Genomic DNA, 21,251 nt, shown 5'->3' on the forward strand with positions numbered 1-21,251 from the left:
TGTGTATGTGTTGCACGTGGCAACAGATGATGAACTGTAGGATGCCAATCTAGGGACTACAAAGAGTTGCCATTTTAAAAGGTTCCTGTTCCCCCAACCCCTGGTCCTGTTGTCATGGTGATGACAATGGCAATGAACATTTGAGGAATGTTCCTCATAAGCTGCAAGTGGAGAGGTGACTACCATCCTTAGATGATGACACGTGTAATACATACATGCGCGTGCACGCACACAAGTCTTACACAAACGCCAAACACAGAAAGCAGGATGAGACAGACAGAAGCCATGGCTGTGAGCCTGAATCTCACTAACCTCTCTCACTGGCTTCCCAGGGGTATTTCTTCCTTTAATAATAGAGAGAGGAAGAGGCAGAGATATCAGAAAGGAAAAAAAAAACATGCATAAATATACAGTTTCATACCAATTTGCTTCTTTTACCAAACAAATGTTGAGATGACAATTCATTTATCCCCTTCTGAAAAAAAAATAAAAACAGAAACAAAAAACCCCAAAGACACATCCAGTCAAATCACCTTTACATACACTTAAAATTGGTGTGAACAGATAACATGATCCAGGAGACGTCACTTATAGAATCCATAGAGCTCACGTGTTCAACTGAATGAAAGCTGGTACAGCATAGAAATCTGACAAATCAAACATTGGTTTCAAGGGCAATTGTAGACTTTCAAGCTTACTGTCCAAATACCTCAGAATCTCTTTATTGTCCACTTGCTGATCAGCATGCCAAAACATGAATAGTAGCTAGCTGGCTTTGGGAGCCAAAAGTCTGCACCCCAAATGTAAGGCAGAACATTACATAGAGGCTTTTTTTCACCCTTTGGCCACAGTGTGCAGTGGTGACGTGGGATCTCAGTTCCCAGACCAGGGATTGAACCTGGGTCTCAGCCGTGAAAGTGCTGAGTCCTAACCTCTAGACTACCAGGGAACTCCCTGTATAAAGGCTAGACTCCATCTTCTTGGATGAACTTGTTCTATCTTATAGATGCTGAGCATGCCCATGATGGGAATGGGGGCACTAGAGAAAATTGAAACAAAGCAGGAAGGAGATAAGTCCCACTTATGGGCAAGCCATGGAGCCAGATGCAAAAATGAGCTTTCAACTTCTGCCTCATGATTCAACTGCTACCAGGGGCCTTGAGAGTCAGTAGCCAAAGGCCCACTCACTGGCCTTGTTTATTTTATAGAATCCTACATCTGTATGCATTTATTTATTTTTGAAAAGTAAGTTCAGGTAAGAAGGTTTTTCTATGCTAATATTTGTAACTGGACAGGAAATAAGGGACCGCTGACCACACACCTAGCATATCCTGGACACATAATTTCCTTTTTGTCTCCAGGCTCTCCAAAGTGAGATACTGGTTTTCAAACTTTGGCATTAGCAATGGGACACTTCCTAAAACAACCTGATATGAATCCCAGTATTTAGAGCAGATAAAAGCAGAGCTGTGAGAGACCCTGTACACCATCTCCCTTTACCCCTGACCCCCCATGCTCAGGGGTTCCAAGAAGACTTATAATCCCCTGAAACAATTTGAGAACCACTAGTCCAGAATGAAGAGGTATGGAGCTACTAATCCAAAAGAAACCTTTCAAAACTCAAGTTCAGTGTTGAAAACTTAAGAGTGTACATTTAAAGGTTTTTGAGGTATGACTCTCTTCCTGCCATTTCCTTCTTTGTGAATTTTCCTGAATCAGAGAGTTCTTGGAAATACAGAAGCTATCTGCTTGATGATGTCCTAAGCATGGCTGAGGTATTCGTGAAGTTCCTCAAACCAGGAAAAAAAGAGAAAAAGGGGTATTGTTCCTAGTGGTAGGCCCATGCCAGACGATGGGGAAAAGGGAAGGGGAGAGAACATCATTTCATCCTTGATGGCTCAAACGAATCCCAGTGTGAATCATTCATCCATTCTTTTTGACTCCCTGAGCAAACTTTAAAAAAAAACCCTTTATTTCATGGTTATACTGTCTGCGAGTAGAACTGATTCCCTTCCCCTTTAAGACTACGAGCTCCTTGAAGGTAGGGCCCACATGTTGCTTACCTACATCTCTATCCCCGATGCCCACCTGTACTATACCTCGGCACTATGGGTGTTTGCTAAATGCTGGCTGAAGTGAATAAGGTAACTACTAGGTTCATGGTCAAGAGTCCTTTGGTGTTTTAGTCATCTTGGCCTTGCCTCCTACTCTTTAGCTTGGATACCAAGGGCTGGCAACTTGTTTTGACTTGTAACTTTGGTCTATTTTTAAAACTTGCTTTAGGAAGGAGAGTGTTGTCAGAAAGCAATATGATTTAGTTGCAGAATTTAACTATGGTTCCTAGGATGATAAAGCTTACGTATATCTCTTAATTCTACACCAAGCCTCATTCAGAGCTCAGTATCAACAGGCCACTGCTGAAGATGCAGCAAATGACTTAGGTTTTGTTTCAGGTACTTCTTCAGACACCATATTTTATGTAAAATGGACCTCTCAGAACTATGTGAACCCTGACCTCTTTCAAAACCCTCCCTTGTCACTTGGGTTCCAGTGTACTCATTAGCATTAGTACAAAGGGACCTCTGCTTTACACTTGTTTTCTCCTTGTATTAGGAAGTTTCTACACTGACAAAATGGAAGCTGTTCACTGGTTACACCATCAGAAAATTCTTTACCAATGAAGTATCAGATTAAAGTTTTATTTTGAAAAATGCATTCTTTGGAAATGAGTCCTTAGACCTTCAGTGAGGGGTCCATCTGGCAGTGTGGTATGCAGTGTCAGGAAATGAATCAAGAGAAAAAGGAAGTGTGCTGCGAGGTCCTGAGTCTAAATAAAGGGTTTGGTCAGTCAGGTCTGGAGAAGTTTCATTTCCTCGGGCAGCACACACTTGAGAGGATTGTAATTCTTTATTCAGAATTGGAACCACAGGACCTTACTATTTCTAGGTATTTTGATTAGTTTCTTTATCTCAGTTCACTGACTGTGTTAAAAAGTTAAGGAAGAATGAGTCCCTTTTTAGGATTTCTGTTTCATTACAAATGAAGATTCAAATGGCTATACTTGATTGAAACATGCAGGACCTTTGGTGAACACAGATATAAATGCATACATCAATTCAAAAGCACACTTTTGTTGAACTGAAAGTTGATCACCAAAATGTGTAGCTGTATATAGGTAATGAGTTAGAATGGACAACAGTTTCATAATGTAGAGCAGGCCTTGGCATACTTTCTCTGTAAAGGGCCAGAAAGTAAATATTTTAGGCTTTGCAAGTCTCACAGTTAACTATTCAACTCTGCCCTTGCATTGAGAAAGCAACCCGAGACAGTATGTAAATAAATGGGTGTGGTTGTGTTACGAAAAATTTTTATTTATAAAGAGAGGTAGCGGGCTCTTTGGTCCATGGACTGCAGTGTGTTGGCTGCTGGTATAAAGGAACAACAGCAAAAATTGTTTATGGAAGCTGAGAGGAAAGAGAAGGGTACCTGCAAGGGGGCACAGGATGCTCCCACCTGCCTTTGTTGTTAATGTTGCTCTTCCATAAAAGAACCACAGACAAGGTTTGAATTTTAGAAGATGGTAGGTTTTGCGAAGCTGCTGGGTTGCTAATTTAGAGGCATTTAACAGAATATATGTGGGCTTATTTAGGAGGGGGTAGAATGAGAGGGAGAGGATGGCATGGGCTGCTGGTGATAAAAATAATGTGGCACAGGTCAGCAGGTAAGAGATTATACAGGTAGCAGAAATACCTGACTAACAGTGCTAACTGCTTCTTGAGTTCTTACTGCACTAAGAACTTATCTGGGATCCTATCATTAATCTATATACAGTGGCACCTCATTTTTACAGAGGCCAATACCCTACCCCTGACTAGGGAAGCATTTTTTTCATGAATGCATCTGCATCTAAAAAAACCTTTGTTACACTGCTGAATGATCAGAGACGTGTGGACAAATCACTTAAAGGGTATATTTTATTTTATTTGGCTGCACCCCCGGCATGTGGAAATTTCCCAGCCAGGGAGCGAACCTGCACCATAGCAGCAACCTGGGTTCCTGCAGTGACAGTGCCAGATACTTAACCCGCTGTGCCACAAGGGAACTCCCAAGGAATTTATTTGAAAATACTGTTTATTGTTTATTCTACCCATGTAGTAGTATTCCTATAGAATGCTAGGGGAATTTAGAAAGTGTCTAATGGTAGGTAATGATTTTTATTACAGTGGAATTCAACTTCTACTTCTTTTTATAGTCAGAGGGATAGATTATATAAACAGGTTGGATAGAAACTGGCTAACATTCTGTGTTTAATATGCACCGAGGCACTCAAACTTCTTAAGTGGTTGTGAATAACTAACTAGACCTAGACATTCATCAGGAAAGATATGATCGCAAAGCTAAACATGCACACATTCACACCTGGAACTCCTGTGGCTTATAGTGGCTATGATGCGGGATAGTGCTGGTTATCAGTATATCACTAATCGGAAAAGCATGCAGCCCCCTTTATTAATTTGTACAACACTGAAACAAAGCCATCAAGATCAGACCTGGAGCCTAATTAAACTTGCTGAAGAGCCATGAACAGGGCTCTTCACTTCTTTGGGCATCCAGATACTTTGAGTGGAAATGAAAGATGAAGATTAGCTGATATCTGAGAACCGGAGCTGTAAGTCAAAACTGTGGGAAAGGATAACAAAAAAGTTGTCGTTTAAAGTACACGATAACTCCCCCATCTTTGCGCTTTATATTTATGAAAAAACCGTGATATTAAAGCCTTTTCCTCTGTGTGCAATTATCAAGCAGGGTTAAGTAAACCATGAGGTGGTATTTAATAGCACATTTCCACTAAATGTCAGACTTCTGGCTCTGACATCTGCTTTAAGTTATTCAAACAGCTGTCTGAAACAGCTGTGGCAACCATGAACTTCATTTTTTGTAACACAACAATGGGAACATGGATGGCAGACTTAGACTAAAAATACAGTGTTTTCTAAGGTCTTAGCAGAAACTTCCATGGTAAAAAACTTTTAAAATGTAATTAAAAAAAAATATATATATATATGGAGTTCCCATTGTGGTGCAGCAGAAACGAATCCAACCAGGAACCAGGTTGCGGGTTCAATCCCTAACTTTGTCCAGTGGGTTAAGGATCTGGCATTGCCGTGAGCTGTGGTGTAGGTCACAGATGCGGCTTGGATCCTGTGTTGCTGTGGCTGTGGTGTAGGCCGGCAGCTGTAGCTCTGATTGGACCCCTAGCCTGGAAACTTCCATAGGCCAAACCTCCATGTGGCCCTAAAAAGAAAAAAAAAAAAAAAAAAAAAAAAAAAAATATATATATATATATATATATATATTCACTTGGGCAAGGAAAACTGAGATCAGTTAGATCAGTATTTTTAAATTGCTGGATCAGAAAATCAATATAGTGGACCGCAACCAGCATTTTATTTTTAAAGAAATAAAACAGAAACAATGTGAATTATATGTAATATAGAAAGTATTGTTTCATGAAACTTTGGTCTCTTATATTTGTATATGTGACTATATACATATATGTGTGGTGTATATATGGTGGGTACATACATATGTGTGTACATACACACACAAATAATCTGTTTTATAACTTCACCCCAGTCTGAGATATAAAATGTTTCTCTTCTTATGGATAACAGTCAAAAAAGATCGAAAGCCACTGTTTTGAATGTCAAATGTGGTACGAAGACCTTTCAAAGCCCTTCCATTTGGGAGAGTCTGTAATCCAAAATGTTAAGAATCTCAAGACTGTCTGCTTAATACCAACTTAATGTACCTACTAAGTGGTAAGATGTTTCCACTCAATCCCCCATATATATGTGTATATAGTCTCCACTCTTTCAAAATTAAAAAGAAATGCTTTTAGTTAGAAATAAAGCACCCCCCCAACTCCACTTTTTAGAGTGCACTGATGATCAGCTGATTTTTATTAGACTTTTTATCCATGTAAATTTATGGAGAAAAAGGTGCGATACTATAATTTATAATAGGAAATACATTGTTTAGTCTTTGTCCCCTTTCCAGGAACAGAGCTCCTAAAACCCTTGGGATTTCTGGTGATGAGAAGCAGCAAGGTGTCTTTCATTAGGTTACCAAGGTGACTACTGGAAAGCACCTTAGGATTGTTGCCAGTGGAGCCAACCTTGTGATTAGAGGGTGGGAACTTCCATTCCTCTCTCCTCACCTCCAGGGAGGGGAGACAGGCTGGAGTTCGACTCCAGTCACCAATGGCCAGTGATTTAATCACTCATGCCTACGTAACGAAGCTTCCATAAAAATCCAAAAGGACAGGGTTTGAAGAACTGGGTTGGTGAGCACATGGAGATGTGAGGAGAGTGGTGAACCCAGAGACCTTCCCACAGACCTTGCCCTATGCACCTCTTCCATCTGGCTGTTCCTGGGTTGTATCCATTTATAATAAACTTGTGATCTAGTAAGTGAAATCTCTGAGTTCTGTGAGCCTCTCTAGCAAATTAATTGAATCCAGGGAGGGGGTTATTGAAATCTCTTGTCTGTATCCAGTGGGTCAGAGGCCCAGGTGAAAACCTGGACTTAGAACTGGCGTTCTGACATCAGGAGTGGGGTGGTCTTGCGGGACTGAGCCTTTTACCTGTGGGATGTGATGCTGTCTCTGGATAGAGCATCAGGATTGAGGTGAATTGTAGGACACCCGGCTGGTTTAAGAGAATTGTTTGACGATGGGCGGAAAAAATCCCACACATTGGAATTGGGTCCAGAATCATAAAGGGCCTATAATAAGGCATAATTTGGTAGGTAGAAGCAACAAAAGAGAAAACTGTCAAGGTCACAGCATCACAGAAAGACCAGCCAGGTTTTCTAGCACCTTATCTACTTTCTTGTTATGTGTTTTTTGTTTATTTGATTGTGTTTTCTTCAGGAAAATGAATGAATTCTCTCAGGCCATGAGGGTACTATTGAGCAAGGAGGAACTTGGTTAATGGAACTGATATCAGACAAAGCCCCCTTACCCCCTATTTGAGAACTCAGATTAGCACTCAGAGCATGACATGCTTCCATAAGCACTAATGTAGTAAACACTATCCAGGAGGCCTGAATAGAGTATCCCAGGTTTACATATATGTAAATTAACACCCTACAAGTAAATATAACACCAGAGATGTGGACTGCCAAATATCATACCAGAGGAAGTATATTTCTTTATTTCTGGCTGTGTACATGGCATGTGGAAGTTCCCAGGCCAGGAACCTGAGCTGCTGCAGTGACAACACTGGATCCTTAACCCACTGTGCCCCACGGGAACTCCACAAAGAGATACATTTCTGATATTTAATACTCACGTGCTGTCTAGCAAGGACTCTAAAAGGGGGATGCAGGGAGAGGATGCGAAGCCCTCACCTTAAAGATAATTAGGGTGAGCCGGTACAAGAAGGCTGCTGCTAGGGAAGCAGAGCCATGAGCTGTGCTGTAGCCGCTCCTCTGGTACTCTAATTGTTCGCATATGAAAGAAATGCCCAGAACAGCCGCTGACTTCCCACAGAGCAGGTAAACAAGCTTTCAGGTCAAGGGGCTGGGATGAGACCCACATCTATGTCCTTCATGGGAAAGCTTGGGGTCAGTGAGTGACATGTGTGAGATATGGGGTCCACTAGTAGCTGTGGAATTTTGAGAAAGACACTTGGTCTGCTTGAGGTTAGTCCCTTCCTATTTATCTAGAAGGGTATTTCCCAGACTCCCTCTCCATTACAGCAGTAATACTACTGTGCTGTGGAAGGAACTTCTCGAGAAGCCTGCATCCCCAACTGACCATAAGCACCTTGATGTGCAGGAACTTGCCATTTCTTCTTTGCATCCCTAACTCCTCCCTTGGTACATAGTAGGTGCTAGTAAAAGCTGGCAGGATAAAGGTGAACAGGTTTGATTCATGTCAAGCCAGCGTGCGGTCTTCTCATTACGAATTACGGCATTACGGCATCTCGGGACAGGAGACAACTAAGATAGTCAGGATGGAGAAGAGGGTGGTAGGTTGGGGGATAAGGAGGTGGGTGGAAAACATAAGATTTTTATCTGTTAAAAACACCTTAGAGGTGCTCAGCAGTGAAAAGATGGTTGGTGCAGACATTTAAAATTAGCTTCCCCTGATGGTTCCTTAGCAACGCTCTATGAGAGCATTATTGCTTTTAATGTGCGCTGCACGACATTCACTCATACATCAAATAGCTGGGAAATGGCCATTGTTAACTGACACTGAACAAAAGATAGGAAAACACATGACTCAAAACACCCTCCTCATTGCCCTTATGGAGGAACAAATAGCCAGACTGTCTGCTGCCCTTCCCTCCCTGGGTGCCCATTAGGGGTGCCAATCACTAGCACAAAGCCCTGAGCTTCCCTCTATTTGCTCACAGGTGACTGCTGCCATTCTTTTTTTGTTGTTGTTGATGTCTAACTGACGTACATTATATTAGTTTCAGCTGTACAACCTACTGATTTGACACTTGTATGCACTGTGAAATGATCACCCCAACAGATCTGTTTTCCATGTCACCATACAAAGTTACAATTTTTATTCTCTTGTGATGAGAATTCTTTAAGATTTTCTTTCTTAGCAACTTAGAAATTTGCAATACACTATTGCTGACTCTAGTCCCCATGCTGTCTGCCATTCTTTTTATTCACTGAAGGGGGTGTGGGTCAGTGACTCTGTTTTATGTTAGGGCAATGAACCAAAAGAAATGCTGTGAAAAACTTACAACAGCAGCAAAATACCTCCTTGGATGAAGTAAGGCATCGGAAGCTCATACTGGCTGGTGGGAAAATTCGGTGGGGTAAAATGTTTTTTGGTATGAGAGGCAAAATATACAAGGTCAAAGTAACGAAGAGAAATAATATGAATGTTAAATAGTAATAATATTAGGATATGTTAATATTTAAATTAAATAATATCAATGCCTTTCTTTGTGAAGATTGTGTTCTATGGAAGTGAAAAAACACCACTAGTACATAAGGATTTAATTGTACTTACATTTAAATGACGGGGTAAGACACAGGTTTTAAATATACATAAAGAGCATCAGATTGTGAGCCAGAGCCTCCAGCACTGCTATACACTACATAAACTGCTGTACATATTCTGGCCCTCACTGTATCACATAGCTGCTATATGTTCCCGGCAAAGGCACCATCAGGGCATTCATTTCCTCATCTGTAAAAGTCACTTAATAATTGCTCCTAAGTAAAAGCTTCTCATAATGAACTCTTCAGACTAATTGTGCCAAGCAAGGAACATACTTTATAAATGGATTATCCTGATTTCCAGAAACATCTGGATTACATGAGGGTTTGAATTCAAAGTACTCCAAACCAGAAATTCACATTTAAAAATAAAATCTTCTCACAAGGATCCCCAGTTGGCATTCTGTCAGCATTTGTTGTGGTAAACACAGAAACTACACACTTTAGCTGGGTACGGCAGCGAGAGGCCTACCTTGTGGAAGCCCAAGGGACTTCCAGGTAGTGGAGCTTACCTCTTGAGCTCGGGAAAGAGTTGTTGAGTTGCTCCATCACTTCCTCTAATCCTGTGTTTGTGTCCTGGGGAGGACTGAGAAGATCTTCCTCGCCTTAAGGAGAGCAAACACAAACAATGGCAAATTACAACTAAGGAAAAAAGAGAGAGACTAGAGAAAAGGTTCATGATGGCATTTAAAAACCACTATAAATTCATTTTCACTTGTTCATAAATAAACAAAAATAATACCCCTCAAGCTTAATAATTAGGGAACCATTCCTTCAAAGGAAGAAGACTTTCATGCAGGGATTTATCTAGGTCATTGTCTTTGGAAAAGAAGAATGTATACCTGCTTAGAAGTTATGATAAAATTGCCATAAGTTTCTTGTGCCCCATTAACAAACGTGAAATGTCTTTTTTTTTGAGCTTCAGATCTTTTATTTAATTTTTAAATGTAATTTTATTGAAGTACAGTTGATTTATAGTGTTATGTTAAATTCTGCTGTACAGCACAGTGATTCAGCCATACACTGAATATCCATTCCCATATAGGTTATCACAGAATGTTGAATAGATTTCCCTGTGCAGGTCTCTGTCGACCATCCTCTCCATTATCACACACTTACAGTGTGACCATCCTCTCCATTATCACACACTTGCAGTGTGTCTCTTCAAAACAAAACAAGAATGTGACATTTTGCATGCACTTTATGAAGGTAAGAAAGGAACAGATTCACTGAGGTATTTTTCTCACTCTTTCCTTTGACATTTAACCAAAAATACAAACAAAACCCAAGTACCTTTAAAGTCCAATGTAATACGGAGAAACGAAAGTTATATGTGACCTATATAGGTAATGAAATATTGATAGTCTAAGGACTGTAGATATGGGCTATACTGAGAAGTTATGATCCTGTCTTCTTTTTTACGTGGGGTTATTTCATCATAGTTGTGCTTTTTGGAAGCTTACAAAGGGAAACTTTTTGAATTTTTGAGAATTTGTTTATATGAGAAGAGGAAGATGATTTAGAAGAAAAGGTCAGGGATGGATGTTCTTCTAAGGATAGGAGTTGCCTAGTAGATTTTGTTGCCTAGGAGTGTCTCTACTCTTTATTCATGTGTCAAAGAAATATACCTCAAACAGCATTTGCAGTAAATTTCCTAAGTGCAAACAAAATTATTTTGAAACTTGACGGTCCTTTGAAACTAATTTTTCATAACATTCAATCTTCCAACAGTGAAAATAACTTCTTTTCAAGCTCTGTTTGTTCAACTACATTGTCACTTTTATTTAAAACAAGACCTTGTTTAAGCAAATCAACAATAATGGACATGCTTAAAGACAACCTCAGGTTCATATCTGACTTAGAAATGACCTGGGAGCCAGTGATTTAATGACTTAAATATGCTTGTCATTTCCTTTGGTCTCTGCCGCCTGGATTTCCTTCTATGATTATAATCCTGCATTTATTACCAACGTTTCATCCTGCTTTCTTAAAGCACAAGCTAAAAGAATCCTTGGCACTGTTCAACATTTAGACAAAATAATATCCTAGGTGGACATGAGGCTGTATACTATTATTAGAAAGAAAGGCTAAGGACCTGAGGTAGACAAAACCCCTCTGATTCTGTGAGTCTCCTGGTAATATGCCATAGGAAACTTCTTTGAAATACTAAGGACAGGAAATTAGTGCTAAAGAATTAAGGTCATAAGGTAGAAAAGAAAGTAATGCCTAGCTATCCATTCACATGCACATACATAGTACTTATATTTATGCCTTTAGAAATGAAAAAATGAAATTCAGCATCTTTACTTTCTTTTTGCCTGTGGTTTTAAACTCCTATCATCTAAAGAGGATGGCATGAATGAAATACTGCCAGGATGAAGAGGATGCTGACAGCTGCAAGGTTGATTATATCTCTTTATTCCATCACGGATGCAAAATGTTGCCAAATTGGGGAGCACGAGGCATTTTGAATGGCAGCAAGTCCATTTTAGTGATAGTATGCCTTATAAAATAAATCAGAACCAAAGAGACACTCATGAACAACAATGTTAGTATTTCCGACAGTTTAATTACTTCACATCGGAGTGCTAGGAACTCAATTGTAGTGTGTTATGGTTTAGGTACAATTCAGTGAAGTGACTGGCATATCTCTCCCTGAATTACTTCAAGAATCACACAAAGTATAAACGTGATTATATCAACCAGTCATAACTATCATAAACTATCATCTTTGAGTCTCAACTGTAAGTGTCCAAGAACGAATATAAACATGGCTTCTTTGTTTTAATGGAAACTTTCATGACAGTGATGAATGTGTCCATTCAAAGAGTTTTTGAGGGCCTATTACACTCCAGGTAGAATGTAAACAGTGTAATCTTGTTTTCTTCTTTTATCAAGATTTTCACAGTAAGTAAAAACTCCTTTGGGCTCAACTAATCTTTTAAGAAAAGAAATCAGACTTATCACATAAAAAGATGAGGAGAGGTGTATCGACCAATGAAAAATGCTTAAGGGCTAATATTTTCTGTGTCAGATTATACTGGGAAAGTGAAAAAAGCTAAATGACACCTGAAATTAAAGTAACACCATTGACCTATTCAATACTGAGTCATTTTAAATGATTTTTAAAAAGCCATAAGAATTTAAAAGCAGATTTACTTATTTATTCAAATATTTATCAAAAGCCAACAATGTGCCAGGCAATGTTCCTAGTCCTGGGATTCTAATAATAAACAACCAAAAAGTCCTGTCTCCATGGAACTCATCCTTATTGGAGGCACAGAGGTCTCAAGAAAGAGGATTTAGGGAGGGGCAGTGAAAAAGACTCTTCATTAAGGGGACTCTTAGAAACCCTCATTCATTAAGGGGCAGGTGAGCAAAAATGTTAGGAACATAAGAGGGTGAGCCATGTAGATATCTGAAGGAAGAGCACATCAGACAGAGGGAATAGCAAATGCAGAGACTCTGAGAGGGAAGTGTGATCGGCTTGCTCCAAGAAGAGCATGAAGAAGTTCAGTGCATACAGAGTAAAGTGACTAAGTGTTGGGGGAATGCGCTTTCCTGGCCAAGGAATTGGGACATGGTCATGTGACCTGCTCTGGCCAGTGGAATGCTAGCAGATACATCACTAGAGGCTTGTAACGTCCTTTGGTGGTTGGGCTTGTCCTCCTGTGTTTATGTGCATTAAGAAGCACGTGGTCCAGATGGCTTGGTGACCTACAAAGGATGAGAGATATGTGGAACGGACTTGAATCCAACCCATAAGCTGGAGTCAAGTGTAATTCAGCTCCAGCACAACTCCAGTTAACCAACGATGCATGAGTGAAAAATACATAACGTGGGGATTTTGTGATTATTTTGTTACATTGTAACAGCTGATTGATGTACTCTGTTTTAGGGCATCCAACCAACAAGATACCAATATTTATGGGCTATCTAATCATACACTGATAGGAGCTACAAGATTACAGGCAACCTGAAAATGTTCTTGAATCTAACAGTACTACTGGTGACTACAAGCTCCCCCCGACCCCCCAAAACTGTCATTTGTTCAATAGGAAAATATTTATTGAGTCCCAGTTGTGTATACTAGGAACTTACCTATCCCTCGTCTTTAATCATTAATTCATCACCTACTTAAAAAGCATACTGCTAATGGTTAAGGGATTTCTGACTTAGTTAATGGCAGTTCTTTAGCATTAATATTTCAATTTGATTCTACTCCAAGGTGATTCATTCCCACAGACATGCATAACAATCCTTTTTGGATTATTAGCTATGGTTTTCATGATTTGTCTGAAGTTGGTCCAAAAAAATGACTGAAACATTTTAAAAATGAATGTTTCAAAATAAGGGAAAGACACAAAGTTAAAATAGTACTTTGATATAGCACAATATGATAGACACTGCGGAAATGAAGAAAAAAGTGAGATTGACTCAGTTTAATCTGAGATAAAAGGAATGAAATGAAATGGTTTGCTATGAGCAAGATATTCTTTAAGTCTTGTGAAATTCACCATGGTTTTAGTCTTTCTTAAAGAGATGATATCCCATCTAATTCACTTCCCTTTCCTCAATTCAAATGATAGTGGTGCTACTTCCTTTAAAAAGTGACTTTAGCCAGAATCTATGCAGCCGAAACACAAGAATCCTTATACCTATGATTATATTTTCACCCAACCAAACTATTTTCTCTTTATACAAAAGAAAGCTTTTGTGTGTTAGATTATTTTCTCTTAAAAATGTGGAACTACTGTATGAGCACACATACCATCACTATTCTTTAGGTTACTGATCTATATCACATATTTTGTTTTTAACCAATTTCTAACTTGATGTGTGATTACCTTATTATGTCTTTCCTGCCTTAATCTAGTTTTTTTTTTCCATAAGATAAAGAAGTTACCTGAAATTTATCTTCAGTAACTTTTACAAGTTATTATCTGGGGTAGACGGTTTCAGTTTTACATAAAAATGCTCTTTACTATATTAATGATATATAATGCTGGTTATTAGCTGGTCAGTGTTGAATGGTGATGAACGATACTGAAATTAGTAGGTATTATTTTTTATTTCTTATTGAGATACAATTGACATATAACATATTAGTCTTAGGTGTATAACATAATTATTTGAAATATGTACATACTGCAAATTGATTACCACAGTAAGTCTAGTTAACATTCATCACCAGTTAAAAGTCTTAAAAGTTCTCATCACAAGAGTAAAAGATTTCCTCTCTTTAGCAACTTTTTAAAAAACTGAAGTATACTTGATTTACAAGGTTGTCTTAGTTTCACATGTACAGCAAGTGATTTAGTTATATACACACTCTTTTTCAGATTATTTTCCATTATAGGTTATTACAAGATATTGAATATAGTTTTTACAAGACATTGAATATACTTCACTGTGCTGTAGAGTAGGTCTTTGTTGCTTGTCTACTTTATATATAGTAGTGTGTATATGTTAATCCCAAACTCCTAATTTACACTCCCCCCTTCCCCTTTGGTAACTATAAGTTTGTTTTCTATGTCTGTGAGTCTGTTTCTCTTTTGTAAATAAGTACATTTGCATCATTATTTTAGATTTCACATATGTGATATCATATGATTCTTTCTGATTTATTTCACTTAGTATGATAATCTCTAGGTCCATCCATTTTGCTGCACAACTTTCAAATATACAATACAGTATTGTTAACTGTAGTCTCCATGATATACATTATATCAGGATTTATCTATGTTATAACTCAAAGTTTGTACCTTTTGACTACGTTTTCCCATTTTGCCCAACCCCACTCCCCTTCTTTGGCAACCACTAATCTGTTCTCTGCACCATTTCATATTTGCACCAAAACAGTGACAAGGGTTCCCTTTTTTTCAAATTGTCACCAATACTAGTTATGTCATGTCTCTTCGATAATAGTCCATTTGTGTGTGTGTGTGTGTGTGTGTCTTTCCACCTTTTCTAGGGCCACTCCTGTGGCATATGGAGTGTCCCGGGCTAGGGGTCTAATCAGAGCTGTAGCTGCTGGCCTACGCCAGAGCCACAGCAACACAGGATCCGAGCCGCATCTGCGACCTACACCACAGCTCACGGCAATGCCAGATCCTTAACCCAATGAGCAAGGGCAGGGATTGAATCCAAAACATCATGGTTCCTAGTCGGATTAACCACTGAGCCACAATGGGAACTCCGATAATAGCCATTTTAACATATGTGAGGTGATAGCTCACTGTGGTTTTGATTTCCATTTTCCTCGTGATTAGTGATATTCAGCACCTTTTCATGTACTTGTTGCCACTGGTATATCTTTGGTAGAATGTCTGATCTTCTCCCCATTTTTAAATGATTGTTTCTTCTATTGAGTTGTATGAGCTCTTTCTAAGTTTTGGGTATTATCTCCTTCTAAGATACATGATTTGCAAATATTTTCTAGCATTCTGTAGGATGCCTTTTCATTTTCTTGATGGATTTATTTGCTGTACAGAGGCTTTTTATCTGATGTAGTCAGATTACTTTTCCTTTTGTTATCAACTCAAAAATTATTGCCAAGAGTCATGTCAAGGAGCTTACCTCCACTTTTTCTTCTACTAGGTTCATTCCTTCAGGTCTTAGATTCAAGCCTTTAACCCATTTTGAGTTGATCTTCATGTATAAAATAGTGGTTCACTTTTTTTTTTTTTTTTGCGTTTTTATGTTAGGGCTGCACCCAAGGCATGTGGAAGTTCCCAGGCTAGGGGCTGAGTCAGAGCTACACCTGCCAGCCTATACTACAGCCACAGCAACACCAGATCCTGGCCACATCTATGACCTATACCACAGCTCACAGCAATGCCGTATCCTTAACCCACTGAGTGAGGCTAGGGATCAAACCCACATCTTCACCGATGCTAGTAGGATTCATTACCACTGAGCCACGACAGGAACTCCCAGTTTCATTCTTTTGTGTGGCTGTCCAGTTTTACTGACATCAATTACTGAAGAGACTATCCCAATTGTGTGTTCTTAGCTCCTTTATTGTAAATTAACTGACCATATGTAAGGGGTTATTTATGGGCTCTCTGTTATGTTGATCTAGATGTTGGTTTTTATGCCAATGCCATACCATTTTGGCTACTATGACTTTCAAATTACAAATACAAATTACAAAATACCGTTTGAAATCAGGCATCACGAGGGACTCCAACTTTATTCTTTCTCAAGATTGCTTTGGCGATTTGGGGCCTTTTTGTGGTTCCATACAAATTTTGGGATTTGGGGGGACTATTTCTGTGAAAAATGCCATTGGAATTTTGACAGGGATTTCACTGAATCTGTAGATTGATTTGGGTAGTATAGCTATCTTAACAATACTAATTCTTCTAATCTATGAGCATAAAATATCCTTCCATGTGTTTGTGTCTTGTTCAGTTTCTTTTCATCATTGTCTTATAAAGTACAGGTCTTTTTCTACCTTAAATTTATTCGTAGGTATTTTATTCTTTTTGATGCAATTGTAAATGGAATTATTTTCTTAATTTCTCTTTCTGATAGTTCATTATTAGTGTGTAAAAACGCAATAGAGTTCTCTTGCGGCGCAGTGGGTCAAGGATCTGGCATTGTTATTGCAGTGGCTTGGTTTGCTGCTGTGGTATAGCTTCCATCCCTGGCATGGAAACGTCCACATGCCACATGAGCAGCCAATAAAATGCAGAGTTTTGAACACTGAGTTTTTATCCTGTAACTTTACTAAATTCATTGAGTTCTAACAGTCTTTTGGTAGAATCTTCTGGATTTTCTATATATATTACATCATTTGCAAATAGAGATAAATTTACTACTTTCTGATTTGGGTGCCCTTTTTTCCCCTAATTACACAGGCTAGGACTTTCAGTACTATGTTGAATAAAAGTGGCAACAGTAGGCATCCTTCTCTTGTGTGATCTTAGCAGAAAAAAAAGCTTTCAGCTTTTTCATCATTAAGATGTTAGCTGTGGGCTTGTCATATATGGCCTTTATTGTGTAGACATACCTTCCCTGTATATGCACTTTGTTGAGAAATTTCATCATGAATGGATGCTAAATTTTGTCAAATGCTTTTTTCATCTAATGAGATGATCATGATTTTTCTTTCATTCTATTACTTTATATATCATATTTATTGATCTGTGTATTTTAATTCTTATAGTTTACAGTGTTGTTTTAGTTTCAAGTGTGCAGCAAAGTGAATCATTTATGTGTGTGTGTTTTTCAGATTCTTTTCCCATATAGGTTATTATAGAATATTGAGTACAGTTGCCTGAGCTATACAGTAGGTCATTGTTGGTTATCTGTTTTATATATAGTAGTGTGTGTGTGTGATTCCCATCTTCCTTATTCCTTCCCACTCCCACTGTGATTTCCTATGGTAACCATCAGTTTGTTTTTGAAATCTGTGAGTCTGTTTCTGTTTTGTAAATAAGTTCATTTGTATTATTTTTTTATAGATTCCACATATAAGTGATACATGTCTTTCTCTTACTAAATATTACATTGTATATATGTATCACATCTTCTTGATACAGTTCTATATTGATGGACATTTAGGTTGCTTACATGTCTTAGCTACTGTAAATAGTGCTGCCATGATCACTAGGGTGCATGCATGTTTTCAAATTACAGTTTTCTCTGGATGTGTCAGAATTGGGATTGCTGGATCATAGCAACAGTTTTTTGGGGACCCTCCAAACTGTTTTCCATAGTAGTTGTACCAATTTACATCCCCACCAAGAGTGTGAGAGGGTTCCCTTTTCTCCATACCCTTTCCAGCATTTATTGTTTGTAGACTTTTTGATGACAGCCATTCTGTCTCGTGTGAAGCAGTACCTCATTGTAGATTTGACTTGCATTTCTCTAATAATTAGTGATGTTGAGCATCTTTTCATGCGTTCGTTGTTGTTGTTGCCATCTATTGGCCTTCTTTGGAGAAATGTCTATTTAGGTCTTCTGCCTATTTTTGATTGGGTTGTATGTTTTTTTATATAAAGTTGCATGAGATGTTTGTATATTTTGGAGATTAATACTTTGTCAGTTGCCTTCTTTGCAAAGATAATCTCCCATTCTGTAGGTCGTCTTTCTGGCTTTTTTTTTTAATGGTTTCCTTTGCTGTGCAGAAGCTTTTAATTATGTCCCATTTCTTTTTATTTTTACTACTCTAGGAGGTGGATCCAAAAAGGTACTGCTGCCATTTATGTCAGAGTTTCTGCCTGTGTTTTACTATAAGAGTTTTATACTATCTGACCTTAGGTTTTGGTATTTAATCCATTTTGAGTTTATTTTTGTGTATGGTGTTAGAGAGTATTCTAATTTAATTCTTTTACATGTAGCTGTCCAATTTTCCTAGCACCACTTCTTGAAGAGAGTGTCTTTTCTCTAGTATATATTCTTGCCTCCTTTGTCATAGATTAATTGACCCTAAATGTATAGGATTATTTCTGGGTTTTCTATCCTCTTCCACTGATCTATATGTCTGTTTTGGCATCTGTACCATACTGTTTTGATGACTGTAGCTTTGTAATACAGTCTGAAGCCAGGGAGCCTGATTCCTCCAGCTCTGTTTATCTTTCTATCTGTGTTGTCTTTGATTTCTTTCAACAGCATCTTATAGTTTTCAGAATACAGGTCTTTTGCTTCTTTAGGTAGGTTTCTTTCTGGGTATTTTATTCTTTTTGATGTGATGGTAAATGGAATTGTTTGTTCTACTCCCCCCCCCCCCTTTTTGGCTTTTTCCACCCACAGCACATGGAAATTCCCAGGCTAGGTGTCGAACTGGAGCCGTAGCTGCCAGCCTACACTGCAGCCACAGCAGGGCAGGATCTGAGCCGTGTCTGTGATCTACACCACAGCCCACGGCAACTCTGGATCCTCAACCCACTGATCAAGGCCAGGGATCAAACCTGCATCTTTATGGATACTAGTCAGGTTCTTTACTGCTAAGCCACAACAGGAACTCCTGGAATTGCTTCCTTAATTTCTCTTTCTGACTTTTTGTTTTTAGTGTATCTTGCAACTTTACCAAATTCACTGATCAGCTCTAGTAATTTTCTGATAGCACCTTTAGGATTTTCTATGTATAGTATTATGTCATCTGCAAACAGTGACAGTTTTAATCCTTCATTTCCAATTTGGACTCCTTTTATTGATTTGTATATGTTGATCCATCCTGGCAACCCAGGGATAAATCCCACAAAGTTATGGTGTATGATCCTTTTAATGTACTCTTGAATTTGGTTTGCTAATATTTTGTTGAGAATTTTTGCATCTATATTCATCAAGTCTATAGTTTTCTTATAGTTTCCTTATCTGGTTTTGGTATCCAAGTTATGCTGGCTTTGTAAAATAATTTTGGGGGTATAATCTCATCTTCAATTTTTTTGTTTGGGAAGAACTAGTGTTAATTCTTTTCTATTTTTTTAAGTCTTTTTAGGGCTGCCCTCATGGCATATGCAAGTTCTCAGGCTAGAGGTCAAATCATAGCTACAGAAACATGGGATCCAAGCTGTGTCTGTGGCCTATACCACAGCTCACAGCAGTGCCAGATCCTAAACCCTCTGAGCAAGGCCAATGACCAAAACCGTATCCACATTGATACTAGTCAGGTTCGTTTACCACTGAGCCATGATGGGAGCTCTGGTATTTATTAATTCTTTAAATGTTTGGTAGAATTCCCTCCCCACAAAAAAGATCTGGGCTTTTCTTTTTTTGGGAAAGTTTTGACTATAGATTCAATCTCCTTATTCATTATTGGTCTGTTCAAATTTCCTATTTCTTCATGATTCATTCTTGGTAAACTGCATGTTTCTAGGATTTTTTTTTTTTTTTTGGTCTTTTGCCTTTTCTAGGGCTGCTCCCATGGCCTATGGAGGTTCCCAGGCTAGGGGTCCAATCAGAGCTGTAGCTGCTAGCCTACACCAGAGCCACAGCAATGCCAGATCTGAGCCATGTCTGTGACCTACACCACAGCTCACAGCAACACTGGATCCTTCACCCACTGAGCAGGGCCAGGGATTGAACCTGCAACCTCATGGTTCCTAGTTGGATTCGTCAACCACTGAGCCATGACGGGAACTCCCTGTTTCTAGGAATTTAGCCATTTCTTTCTAGGTTATCTAATTTATTGTAATATAATTATTCTCAGTAGTTCTATGCTCTTGTTTTTCTGTAGTATAAGTTGTGATGTCTCTCTTCTTTGATTGTTCTGATTTGAATTCTTTTTTCTTGTTGAGTCTAGCTAAAGGATTGTCTATGTCATTTACCTTTTCAAAGAGAAACAGTTTCACTGATCTTTTCCATTGATTTTTTTTCATTTCTATTTCATTTATTTCTGCTTTGACCTTTCTTTCTTTCCTTCTATTAACTTTGTAGTTTGTTCTTCTTTTTCTAGTTCTTTGAGGTATAAGGTTTGACATTTTTCTTGTTTCCTGATGAAGGCATTTATCATTAGGAACTTCTGTCTCACAACTGCTTTTGCTGCATCCCATAACCCCTGTATCTTGTATTTCCATTTTCATTTGTCTCAAGGTATTTTTTGATTTCTCTTTCGATTTCTTCATCAGTCCATTTGTAGTTCAGTGACATGTTGTTAAATGTTCACATGTTAATTTTCTGGTTTTCTTCTTGAAATTTCTCGTTTCATAACATTGTGATCAGAAAAGATGCTCCATATGATTTCAGTCTTCTTAAACTTATTACGATGTGTTCTGTGGCCTAATATAATCTACCCTAGAGAATCTTCCATGTGCATTTGAGAACAGTGTACTCTGCTGCTTGTGGATAGAATGTTCTGTATATATCTATTAAGTGTATCTGATCTAATGTGTGATTCAAATCCAGTGTTTCCTTATTGATGTTCTGTCTGGATAATCTATCCATTGATGTAAGTGAGGAATTAAAGTCTCCTACTATTATTGCATTGCTATCTGTTTCTCACTTTAGGTCTGTTAGTATTTGCATTATATAAGTAGGTGCCCCTATATTGGGTACATAAATCTTTAGAAATGTTACAGCCTCTTGTTGGAATGACCTCTTTATCATTATGTAGTGCCCTTCTTTGTATTTTACTGTAGTCTTTGATATAAGTACATTTTGTTGATATTTTGTTTGATGTAAGTACAGCTACTCTTGTTTTCTTTTGGTTTTCATTTGCATGGAATATCTTTTTCCTTCCTTTCACTTTCAGTCATTTTAATTGAAGAATT

The 21,251-nt window shown here is 38.4% G+C and overlaps 1 protein-coding gene and 1 non-coding gene across 23 annotated transcripts in view; both read right to left on the reverse strand.

The window, feature by feature from the left end:
* DMD (dystrophin) overlaps nt 1-21,251 on the reverse strand; it is a 2,622,506-nt gene that overhangs the window by 7,274 nt on the left and 2,593,981 nt on the right. For 16 of the 22 annotated variants that reach the window (XM_021079543.1, XM_021079551.1, XM_021079550.1 and 13 more), the window contains one exon: nt 9,543-9,635. In XM_021079543.1, the coding sequence (XP_020935202.1) occupies nt 9,543-9,635 (93 nt within the window). 22 annotated transcript variants of the gene reach the window in all.
* On the reverse strand, nt 878-949 carry TRNAE-UUC. Its single transcript has one exon. It is a non-coding gene; the product is annotated as a tRNA-Glu (tRNA).

The sequence above is a fragment of the Sus scrofa genome, chromosome X (assembly GCF_000003025.6).
Source record: "Sus scrofa isolate TJ Tabasco breed Duroc chromosome X, Sscrofa11.1, whole genome shotgun sequence".
NCBI lineage: Eukaryota > Metazoa > Chordata > Mammalia > Artiodactyla > Suidae > Sus > Sus scrofa.